The following is a 12,892-nucleotide window of genomic DNA, read 5'->3' on the forward strand; positions in this document are numbered from 1 at the left end:
TTATACTGGAATACAGGACTAGTTCAGTATTAGAAGACTATCAGCATAATTGACCATATAAAACCAACAAAAATTATATGATTATATCAATAGATGCCTAAAAAGTCTGAAAAAATACAATACCCATTCATATTAAAAACACTAGAAAGCATAGGAATCAATGAACCGTTCCTTAAAATGATGAGTAGTATCTATTTAAAACCAAGAGTAAGCATTATCTGTAATGGGGATAACCTGAAGCCTTCCTAATAAGATCAAGAGTGAAACAAAGTAGTTCCTTATCACTACCATTTTTTCAATATTATACTGTAATCGCTAGCAATAAGGCAAGAAAAAGAAAGTGAAGGAATAAAAACAGGCAACAAAGAAAGAAAACTATCACTCTTTGAAGATGATATGATGGTATACTTAGAAAACCCTAGAGAATCAATCAAAAAAACTAGTTGAAAATTAACTTCGGCAAAGTTTCAGCATATAAAATAAATCCACAAAAATTGCCATCATTTCTATATATAACCAACAAAGTCCAGGAGCAAGAGATAGAAAGGGAAATTCCATTTAAAATAATGGCCAACAATATAAAATACTTGGAAGTCTATCTGCTAAGACAAACCCAGGGGTTATATCAACAAAAGTATAAAACACTTCACATAAAGACATCTAAGCAATTCAAGAAATATTAATTGTTCATGGGCAGGCTAAGCCAATATAATAAAAATTACAATTCTGCTTAAGTTAATTTACTTGTTCAGTGCTATATCAATCAAACTGCCAAAGAATTATTTTATAGTTAGAAAAAAAATAGTAAAAAAATTCATCTGGAAGAAAAAAAGTCAAGAATATCAAGGGAATCAATTTAAAAAAATAGATTAGGGAAGGTTACCTAACAGTTCCAGATTTCAAACTGTATTACAAAGTGGTAATCATCAAAACAATCTGGTGCTGGCTAAGAAATAGAGCAGTGGATCACTGGAATAGATTATGTACACAATACACAGTAGTAAATAACCATAGTAAACTAGTGTTTGATAAACCAAAAGACCCAGGATTTGGGGGTAAGAACTCACCATTTGACAAAAATTTCTGGGAAAACTAGAAAACTGTTTGGCAGAAACTAGACATAGACCAACATCTCACACTACATGCCAAGATAAAGTCAAAATAGATAATTAACTTAGACATAAAGAGTGATATAAGTAAAGGAAAATTTTACTTGTCAAGTCTGTGGATAAGGGAAGAGTTTGCTACCAAATGAGATAGGATTGTGGAAAGTAAAATAATTTTTTTCAAAAAATTAAGTTAGTTTATTTGTTTTTAGTTTTCAACATTCACTTTTATAAGATTTTGAATTCTAAATTTTTACCTCTTCCCTACCCTCCCCCCCAAGACAGCATCCAATTTTGAGTTCTAAAATAAGATACAATTTTGATTACTTGAAATTAAAAAGCTTTTGCACAAACAAAATCAATGCAGCCAAAATTGGAAGGAAAACAGGAAAATGGGGAAAAAATTTTATAGTATCTCTGATAAAGGCCTTTCTCAAATATATAGAGAACTGAGTCAAATTTATAAGCATACACCCCAATTGACAAATGGTCAAAGGATATGAACAGGCAGTTTTCAGAAGAAAAAAAATCAAAGCTATCAATAGTCATATGAAAAGACACTCTAAATCATTACTGATTAGAGAAATGAAAATTAAAACAATCTCACACCTATCAGATTGGCTAACGTGACACAAAAGGAAAACCGAGACACTAATTTACTATTGGTGGAGTTGTGAACTGATCCAAGCATTCTGGAGAGCTATTTGCAACTATGCCCAAAGGATTGTAAAATTGTGTATACCCTTCGAGTCAGCATTACCCCTACTATGTTTGTATGCCAAAGACATCAAAGAAAAGGGAGAAAGGACCTATATGTACAAACTTATTTATAGCAGCCTCTTTTGTGGTGGCAAAGAATTATAAATCAAGGGGATGACTATCAGCTGAGGGAATGGGCAAATAAGTTGTGGTACATTATTTTGAGAGCTCTAAGGTTCCTCATGGCTCTAAATCTTTGCAGCTGGTGAGCCCATGCAGGGGATAGGGATTGAGGATGTACATTCTGAATTTCTGCTAGGGGGAAAGGGGAAACAGCTGAAGTAATCTTAAAGCCTTAAGGAAGTTTGATCCTTGAGTATTTGTGCCCCTATTTTTAGAGTCTCAGATCAGATTTCAGTTTATGATAGAACTTCTCACCTGAAGGGTACCTGAGGGAGCAGGTAGAGGCAAGCCTCCTCACTTGAGAAAAGGGGAAAGTCAGGCTTATGGGTGAAGGAGCACAAGATGACACACAGAACCAGGGCCCATTAATCAGTATCAGAGCATTGGATACTCAGCAGTGAAGAATAAAAAACTCAAAGGAAGTCTTAAGGGAGATGACCAGGTAGCACAAATTACAAATAATCCAAATGGATGTCCCCCCCCAAAAAAAAATCATTTAAGTTAACCAGCCTCAGTTGCCCTGAGATAGATACAAGTGCAACTGAGGCTGGTTAACTTAAATGTGGCAAAAAAGCTCAAAAGTCAAGTAATTGAGTGGCAACATGAGCAAGCAAAGGAAGCAAAGCAAACACAGCAATCTGACTTTACACTCCCATTTTGGGACAAAAAGGATCAAAGTGTGGAAGGGGGGGAAGACAATGAAGACAGAACTCCTGCACCAAAAGCTTCCAAGAAAAATATGAATTGGTTACAGGCCATAGAGGAGCTTAAGAAGGATTTTGAAAACCAAGTAAGAGAAGTAGAGGAAAAATTGGTAAGAGAAATGAAAATGATGCAAGAAAATCATGAAAAGAGAGTCAACAATCACCTACCCAGCAAAACTGAGTATCATGTTTCAGGGGAAAATATGGTCATTCAATGAAATAGAGGACTTTCAAGCATTCTTGATGAAAAAAACAGAGTTGAATAGAAAATTTGACATTCAAATACAAGAAGCCAAAGAAGCATGAGAAGTTCATCATCTCTAAGGCTTTGAAACCTTTTGGACACAGTTTATAGGACACATTCTATTCTGGCAAGATAAGGAAGAATTCCTAGTTTCTCACCACTGAGCAACCCTTTGGGGAAACAAGCTGGCAGCATGCTCACAGGAATGTGTGAGCTAGAAGCCAAAAGCTGAAACATGCTACCAGGAGAGAAGTCTGAGGGATACTTTAAGAAAGTTTGATTTAATTCATCTCTAGAAGAGTTACTTTGTAGCAAAGTATTTTGTAAAATGTATGGAATACCTGAAAAGGAAGATTCTACTTCATTTTGGAAGCTTCGATTCAGAATGGGGTTCAAACAAGATGGTAGAAGAATATCTTACACTGCAGCTAGCAACATCTTGAAGGTAGAGTGGCCAGTTTTGGGAAACAATCAGAGTTCATATCAACCATAAGAAAACCTAAAAAAGATTTATTGATTCATTTTTAAGAAGAAAAGGACAGTTGCAACCACCAAATTAGCTACCTGTCCCAACTTCCATCTGGAAGTTTGATGAGCTGATGCCACACCATCTTTGCCTGAAATTCTCTCACTCCTCATCTCCACCTCCTGGCTTCCTTGAGATTCTAGCTAAAATTGCAATTTCTACAGGTAGCCTTTCTTTTCTTTTCTTTTTTGCTTTTTTGGAGGGCAATTTGGGGTTAAGTGACTTGCCCAAGGTCACACGGCTAGTTTTTTTTTGTGTTAAGTGTCTGAGACTGGATTTGAACTCAGGTCCTCCTGACTCCAGGACCAGTGCTCTATTCACTGTGCCACCTAGCCACCCCTACAGGTAGACTTTCTTGATCCCTCTTAGTATTAGTGCCTTTCTTCTGTTCATTATTTCAAATTTATCTTGTTTAAAGCTTGTTTCTACATAGTTGTCTATATGTCATCTCCCCCCATTAAATTGAGAAAGATGACTGTCCTTTGCCCTTCTTTGTATTCCCAGTACTTATCAGTGTCTGGAATACAGCAAGTGCTTAATAAATTCTTGTCGATTTTTTGGGGGGGGTAATTGTGTTAATGAACAAAGATTTGGAGGAAAGGTCCTAGTGCTGGGCCATGAAGTTTGGGTAGAAATGGACAGGGAAAAAATATCAAGGCATTCACTCCAGGCTAGGCACTGAACCAGAACATTAAAGGAACAAGGAAGATTTATAGCTCCAATAGAAGGTCCTAACCTGTGTCCTTATGGACTTGGGCCTCATGTTTCCCCTGGTGAAATAAGGAAGTTGGACTAGACAACTCCTAAGGCTTTTCCTATTGGGAAATGTACTAGGCTAAGGGTCAGGAGACCTGATTCTATTCCTGCCACTGACTGTGGGAGATCTTGCAAGTCTTCTCCTCCCTCTGGGCATTAGCTTCTTTCTTTGTAAAATGGAAATGGGGCAGGAACATTCCATCCTGGGCTTCCTCACAGGGTTTTTAGAGAATCACAGAAATAGCATGGCCTATAAAGGTAGCATGGGGTGCAAAGAGGACATTGCCTTTGGTTCCAATCCTCATCCTGGCTCCAATCTCAACCCTGGCACTTGCCACTGCAGTGTTTCCTTAGACACTTACCCTACTTTATTTTAAACATGGACTTACTAAACAGTGTTAACCAACCCACAGGGGTTTACCAGTCTAAGATTACTTATTGGGTATGCATTTGGGAGGAGGAGATTGAAGGGGGAGCTTCCAGAGGGGAAGAGAGACATTGAAAACTGAGGAGTTTTGCCAGAGTGAAGTCTGTACCTAGGGACTCAAGAGGTCAAAAAGTAGAAGAGGGGGAGGGGGAAGCACAGGAGAGGAAAAGGAAAAGGGACAGAGGAAGAGGAAAGAGGAAGGAGAAGGAAAGGAGAATGTTTTTATTAGGAAATCCATGTACCAATAATCAGTAGCAGGATGGGAGCCCTGCTCACCACTACTGCTATAAATGTCTTCTTACCAAGTTACATATCACTGGAATCAGTTTTAAACATCCTAAAATACATATGGAAGTCTCTCAGGGACAGTGCCACTGACTTTATACACTTCACCTTGATGATCTAAGTGGTGAGAATCACACCTACCTATTTCATGTTTTAGAGACTGAGGATGGAAAAACTTCAGGCACAAACAACCAATTTAGGGGTGTGTCAGTAAGCATTTTGCAACATGCTCTGGTGGTAGTGGGGCAACACACACACACACACACGGCATACTTTGAAGTTTAATTAGCATTATTATAATGCATATATCTCCATTACTTTCTGAAGTTCAGACAATCAATAAAGCAATAAACCAAACCCTGATTTGTAATCGGTTTCCAAGTGTAAATAATCAGATTGAAAATTTAACAGTTTGCTCTTCTGAGTCAGTCAGAGCTGGCACCCAAATATCCCTGACATTCCTTAGCTGAGAACAATTGAAAGTGATAATCATTAAATATCATTTTTTGGACCTCAATAAGAGCCAAAGCCTGAACCAATCCATCAGGCTGCTTTGCTTTCCTTTAAAAATGCCCTTTCCTGTGTCTGTAACTTGAAAGATCAGATAAGGTCAACAATGGGTATTTCTTTCCATTCATAACAGGAAAATGTGATTTCTCTTATCTTGGGGGCATACTCCATACAGGGGGAAAACACAGACATCCTGAGATCATAAATTCCAATTGACCATACTTTGTCAATTGTCTTTGTCAATCTGTGTTTACAACTAAAGAACTTCCTTTTTCATGATATGGCTAAAAAAACCAAACATACAGAGACCATAAATCTGAGGGACACAGATGTCCTGGGATTGTCCTAAAACATAATAAAGGAACTTTGTCATTCTTGTATTGGGCAGTCAGAACTTGGGTTCTGGCTCCATGAAACACATATCTGCTAGCTTTAAGGGAATAAATAATATAAATGTATATCACCTAGCCTGTTTGTCTCCTTTAACCAAACAGGTTGACCAAAGCTTACCACACAGATACAGCTTCAGGTCAGACAAATGCTGATCCGAATAAACCCAAGTTCATTTTCAAGATTTTCAACAGATAGTTCTGCTAAGAAATCTTCATGTTCATGGTATACACAAGTTAGTAGATATAGATAAGGGCCCTCTGTGTAGAGGAGACTGGGCTCTGAGAAAAGACCATGAGAGTAGGTCCTCTCCCTCAACTAATTACATTGCTCAAAGATTCCAAAGTATACATTGGAGCAGAAATACCAGATTGTGTCCACACCCATCATAGTCCTAGAACCCTGGGGAACTGGGGAAATTAGTGAAACACAGACACACATCAGAGGTGAAACCTCTCCTCTATATAAGGGAGAAGCTAGGAAATCTCATGTTTCGTTCTGACATGACTATGAACTTCTCTGAGACATCAGGTGCCAAATTCCCCTATAATTGGTGTGAAACAACCTATAGACTTGAAGTCAGACAGTTCTCTGGCCCTGTGGCCTTGGCTGACTGTAAAAGAAACATCTTTAAATAAACCTCATTAGAATATATGTTTGCGCATGGGCTTTCCATTTCTTTGATGTGGCTATTGGCTTACCACAAATCTATCCATTTGAAGAGTATTTGATGCTAAATGGTGGAAAAAGTGAACCAGAAGCTCCTCACACATCCAAAATTAATTCAAGTCAAAGACCTTCATGTGCTAGAAGAGGAAATCAAGGCCCACACATGGGAAAGGACTGGACCAAGTCAATTACAGAGTTAGGAACTGAAGCAAGGTATTTTGTCTTCTGACCTAGGGCATTTCTCACTACTACTTTCCTAGGCCTATCCTGACCTCTAGACTGAACAGACACACTAGGAGGATATGAAGGGAGTGTTGGGATGTTCTTTCATCCCTGGCCTCCTCATTAGATAGGACATTTTCTTGACTTCTCTCTGTCTTGGAAGTGATCCCCAAGTCTGTCATTAAAATTTACTAATGGTACCATTAAAGCCTGATTCCTCAGGGTTCCCTGTTCAAATTCAGATGATCCTAGCAGAGGTATGAGTGAAAGAAGTGAAAACTTCTCAGACTATACTCTAAAATCTAGTAAGGCTTTTCGTGGGAAACAGGCCCAAGTTCCCCTTCACTGGAAATCACATGATTTACAAGGAGTCAAAACTCAGAGAGGTAGGGAGGGAGTCACCCCTTTCCTCAGTGACACCTCAGCATAAGATATGCCAAATAAGGACAGAAGGGCTTTCTCAAATGTACATTGGGTGGTCTCCTGTTTCCTTGTTCCGGTACTTAAGGTAGATTGCCACGCTTAGATTGTGCACCTGACTTTAAGCCAATGGAAGAAAAGGGTCAGGAGGGGGGTGGGGGAGAATTCTGCATTAGGGCTTTATACTTTGCCATTTCCTTTTGTAAATTGCTTCTCCTCCCTGACTATTTGTCAGAAGTGGGGGTGCCCTTTCTCAAGATCATAATAAACCATTCTTTTCTGTTTTCTACCTTGAGAAGCCTCTGTGTACTTGTATCTGGGCTAACAAGAACAGACTTATATCTGGGGTATGTTTCTAGCAACACATGTGAAAAGTTCCCTTACTATTATGGCCTATTAGGTGGTTTCCAGGGACCCTGGTAGGGGTCCCCTTCTAGCAGGTTTAGGGGGCTTTGGTGTATAATTTCAGGTGCAACTGAGGTCCTGTTCCAGATAGTTAAAGACATGGTCTTGGGTATAGGCCTTTGCATGGCTTCAGCCAGTTGCCCTGGATGGTGGTTAGGAAGAGATTTACTAGCACAGGCGCCTGGTAGTCAGGAAACATTGTAGTTACATGGAGAGTTGAGGCCTTGAGTTCTGTCAATAGTGGACTCAGTTCTGGTCAGAAAATGGGTTTCTGGTTGAGGTATTGCTCAGCTAGAACGATACAACTGTGTGAAACTTTGGGCAGGCTCTCAGGATCACTAGGAACCTCAGTGGCTGAGGCTCCATGGTGGTGTAATACATTGTTCAGGAGATGTTAAATATACAGCAGTTACCGTCGCCATGAGGCAGGGCAAGTTAAGGGAAACGTTATGCCTGTGGTGTAGCTTTTTCAGTGAGTGCATAGTTTAGTCATGCCTTGTTCCATATTTCAAAATGAGTAATGGCAGAGTTATTGCCAAGCGGTCCAGATTAGGATAATTGTATGAAACTTGGTAGATAAAAAAGGGGTGATGTTTTGGCCTGATGGATGAAGCATGACATTTGCCTTGTGGACGTTTTGTTACCATGATGAATCAATATGGTCTGGAACACATCTTGGCTAGATGACTTGAATGGCCTTTTGGAGAGAAGCAGATCAATGCTGCTTGCACATCACAGCAAAAGAGGCAAAGCCAAAATAGTATACATACTATCAGATGTGGTCACTGTAGCTTGTTTTTCTTTATCACAATGGTGGGTCCATCTATATTGGGGGGTGGCTCTTTTTTAATGACTATAAGGGCTACTCCATTTTTTAAGGAATTCTTACCTTGGTTCATTGATCTGACATTCCAGGTTTCTATGCAATACTGATCTTTGCAGTATCAGACTTTCCTTTCATCACTAGACACATCTACAGATGAGGCCAAAGTTGCTCAATTCTACGAAGACCTAGATCTTCTAGAAATAATAATTGCCAGGCCTGGAGATTCGAGGGTCCTGCTCCATCACAGTTCTGGCCATGTCCCTCTAGGAAATCTTCTTGAACTATTCTGCCCCCTGCTGAGTTGATGCACGTTCTACTTTGTAAAGCAGCTCACCTTTTGTCCTTCATCTCCCCCTCTTCCCAGGCAGGCCACTCCTCTTACACATTCCACGCTTCTCTTCCATCTGTCCCTGAAGTGAGTTCTAGCTAGCCCCATTGTTTTTACCCCCCTCAGACTGTCCTTTCTGCCTCCGTAGATTTTCCCCTTGTTGGCCATAGGGTTGTATCAGCAATGCCATATTCACAATGCCTATAGAGATTACAAATATGCTGATATAATTATCCATTACAAAATACGTCATGTTTGCCATATGAGGAAATAAACTAGAAAATTTATTAAGATACCAAAAGACTGAGTCCCAAAACCAGAAAGTGAAAGCCATCAGAGTAGTTATGATATTGGCACAGGTAGATAAAGTAGAAAGCACCCACATTTTCAAGCCTTTAAAACAGAACAGGCTACCTCAGGCAAAGGTCCTCCTCTCCCCACACACAGCAACCACCCAGCGTCCTGGAAGCGCGCTCCCAGCAGCTCCGGCCCCTGGCAGTCCTCAGCAGGAGTCCTTAGCAGAAAGTCCTTAGCAGTCCTAACTCAAAAAGGGCTTCGCGCTGCCACTGCCTCTGCTGCTGCCGCCGTCACCACCACCGCCAGCCAATGCAGGAACGCTAGCTTGGCTTCCGCTTCCTCTTGCTCCGCCCCTTCCTGCTACATCAGCAAGTCCAACGGGGCATGGAAGATCTTTAAATCCCATAACCCTTACAAGGGTTTATAGTCCTTGCTATGGGTCTGGCTTATCTTTAGCTCACTAGGTGTTTTCTAAGCAGCCTGGAATAGGGGAATGCAAGGTAGAGCCACGGTCAAGGGGCGGGGTGATAGAGGCTTTGGCATGTATGCTAAATTTCATCACTAGTGTATCTCTGACTCTTCACCCCACACCTTACAGTCCTCCCTGAACCTCAGATGAGATGTCACCCCTAATGGTCTCACATTTCCTATACCACTTCCTCCTGGTTAGGAGTCATCAGCACCAGGCTTCCCCCTCCACACCCCAGCCAACACCTCTGGGTGATAGGCCACCCTTTTCTCCTGAGCAGTTGTACCCAACCAGGCCAGACTGTGCTATGGGACACTCCACTGACACTCAAACTGAATTTGTCACAGGTACCCAAATTCCTAGTTATGGCCCTGTAATGTTAATGGATTCTGATGATCTTCCATGCCCCTTTGTATTGGCAGGTAAGCAGGTACATAGTACCTTGTTTCAAGTTAACACCTTGTTTAAGCTAGTTAATTAACACAGAAGTAGTTAACACCTTGGGAGGAAGTTTCTGATATAACAGGAAGGGGCAGAACAGGGAGGAGTAATATTGTATATAAGGAAAAACCCCAGCTGGGAAAGTCAGAATTTCTTGGGATAAGCAATCGTGGAGGCATGGTGGCTGCTGCCGGACTGAAGACTGAACTGAGAACTGAGCAGAACTGAGAAGAGGACTCTTGTGGTGGCAGTCAAGAAGGATAAAACTCGTGGTATCCTGGCACTCTGTTTGTCTGATTTGTCTGTGTTGGTTTGTTTGTGATACTTTGTACAGAAGCCCTAGGACCTTACTGGAAGCCCTGAAAGAGGATTTTCTGGTTGTATGTTTACAGAAGTCATGGAGGAGGGTTTTGGAGATCACTTTACTGATGATTTGTGCTGACCTCTTGGACCTTGTTTGTGGGTCTGTGTTGATTTCTATGTTGATGATTTGTGTTGAGTTCTCAGACCTTGTTGATGGGTCTGAGTTGATTTCACAGGCAGATAGTGAATTGATGATGGTGTCTGCAATGTGTATGAATATTATTGTGGCTCTGTTAAGCTTTGTCTTCCCAGAAACAGGAACTGTGAAGGACTTGAGGTGGACTGGACACTGTGTGCTTTAATACGAAATGGGAACTGGACGAAGAACTAAACAAGGAGCTGGACAAGGAACTGGGATCTGCCTTCCTTTGAACCCAGGTGACAACTGGAGCTGGGACCATGGAAGAGGAACCATGGAAGCTAAGAACCAGTCTTGAGCCAAGCTGAAAGAAGACTACTTGGATACTATGTACTGACTGAGATTATGATTTACTGTGACCTAAGGGTGGAGGAGTTTGACTTTTGTACTTTGTGACTGAATTAAGGATTTTGTGATTGACTAAATGAATGTACTTTTAAATTATGTGACTACTTTGGTGAAAACTATGTAGCCATTTTAGTGATAAGTTGTTGAGTTGTGACATGGTGAATGCTGCATTTTTATTTTCTATAAGTTGTAACATTGTGAATGCTGTATTTTGATTTTCTATGAATGTTTTGCTCTGATTTGTTATTGAACAAAGAGAGTTTGCTATACTATGTAATCAGAACCTTGAAATCTGTTCACAGCTGTAGTCCTCTAGAAAGTTGCTCATGCATGGCTTTATAGGCCGTGGTCCTGAAAACCAGGTCAGGACATTACCAGCCTAGTCAACTCTCATATTCTCTCTCTCCTTGGACTTCAGCTTGTCACCAGAGGCTTATCACTTCCTTCTTACATTTTCAATAATGTAGCCTAAGATCAAGTTAAATTTTGGGGGCTGCCGAGTCACACTGCTAACTCATGTGAACCTGTCCACTAAAACCTCCCAGACTTTTCTTCACAAGAATTGTCTACCCATACCTCTCACATTCTGTTCCTGTACAGATTAACACAAGCTGAATCCTCCTGTGAAAATTTACTTTATTTGAATTTCCAGAGAATGATCAGAAAGGATAGGGAACCTTGGTAGTCAGTGATTAACAGTATAAAGGGGTGGACAGGTTTCCCAGGCTCTAGGCATGGGGAGTTTTCCCTGAGGGTAGCAATGGTGGACTTTCAGGAGCCAGCCTGGCAGGAATAGGGAACCCTGTATCCACCCTGAGGTTGAGCTGTAGTGACCAGGTCAGGACAGAGGCAGGGCCAGATGCTCAACTGAGACTTGGGACTCACTAGGTCTTCCTTAAGCCAGCCTTTATGGACATTGAGGGACTGGAGAAGGTGGAAGGATAATTATTTTGGCTTCTACCAGCCAACTCTCTCTTTCCAGTCCCCACTCTCCTTCTGTGACTCGGATGTTTTCAGCCTCTTCTCTGTGATCCAGGATCACTTCCTGGCTTGCTTGTAGTTGTTTTCAAACCAGGAACATGTCTCCTTTACGGCTGAAGAATAAGTAAAGAGGCTGAGATGAAGGATTAAAGGAGAGTCCTGAGCCAAGTCCAACACCAACCCCTATATTTTGGCCCATTCCCAAGGGCTCTGACTAGGGATGTCAGTGAAAGACTGAACAGGATACCAGGATACCTGATTGAGTTCTCAGTCCTCAACTCTGCTAGGAACAGACCTGGATTGGAATCATGGGATGTACATCACTGCTTTAAAGCCAACATGGCTATAATTCTGCACAGGGACCTAGAAGACTTGGGGTCTAGTCCTGGCTCTGCTCTATAACCTTGGGGAAGCCATGTCCCCAAGCCCTCTCCCTGAGTCTTAGTGTATTCTATCAAATGGTGATAAAAATTCCTGCCCTGCTAAAGTCATACAGGCATTAGGAACATCAGAGTACAAAAATAGAGAATTTTTTAACAGAAGAGGAAACTAAAGCCCAAAGAGAGAAAGTGTCTTGATCAAGGTCATGAGACAAAAGAAAAGTCTGAATTTGAACCCAGAACTTCAAATCCAGTGCTCTTTCTACTATATTACCTTAGCAAGGATTTGCTAAAACAATGAAATTAAATTTATCAGGGTTGAAAGGACCTCAGGGGTCAATGGGTCCATTTTACAGAGGAAGAAACTGAAGCCCAAAGAGGGCAAGGGACTTGGTAAGAGGCCTGCAGAGGCAGGAGTAGCTGGGTCTTGCAGCTCCTTGCTCCTGGCTCTCCTATTCCTGCCGCTAACTACTACCGCACTTCAGGGGACTCTCATGATTTGAGGAGGCCAAAGCACTGGGACAAGGCGAGGGGATGGGAGAGGTTCAACCCTTGGATCTCAGAACTGGAGGGAACCTCAGAGATCATCTAGTCCAATCCACACCTGAGTAGGAGACCCCTTGACAGTTTCCATAACAAGTGGTCATCTACCTTTTGCTTGAAGAAATGAGAGTTAGGACTTCTGGATTCTTGTTCTGTTTCTGTTACTCCCAGCAACCCTGCTCCCCTGTTCTCCAACAATACCTGCCTACCTGTCTCAGTACCTTGGTTCCC

The 12,892-nt window shown here is 41.3% G+C and overlaps 1 protein-coding gene across 1 annotated transcript in view; it reads right to left on the reverse strand.

Annotated features, from left to right (window-relative positions):
* Nucleotides 1-11,376: 11,376 nt before the first annotated feature.
* GFUS (GDP-L-fucose synthase) overlaps nucleotides 11,377-12,892 on the reverse strand; it is a 26,400-nt gene continuing 24,884 nt past the window's right edge. The window contains exon 8 of the mRNA XM_069096932.1: nucleotides 11,377-11,851. Coding sequence (XP_068953033.1) covers nucleotides 11,846-11,851 — 6 coding nt within the window. The 3' untranslated portion in view covers nucleotides 11,377-11,845. The remainder of the gene's footprint in view (nucleotides 11,852-12,892) is intronic.

Source organism: Petaurus breviceps, unplaced genomic scaffold (assembly GCF_028583685.1).
Source record: "Petaurus breviceps papuanus isolate PSGF00001 unplaced genomic scaffold, PetGlider_PUasm1.0 339, whole genome shotgun sequence".
Lineage (NCBI taxonomy): Eukaryota > Metazoa > Chordata > Mammalia > Diprotodontia > Petauridae > Petaurus > Petaurus breviceps.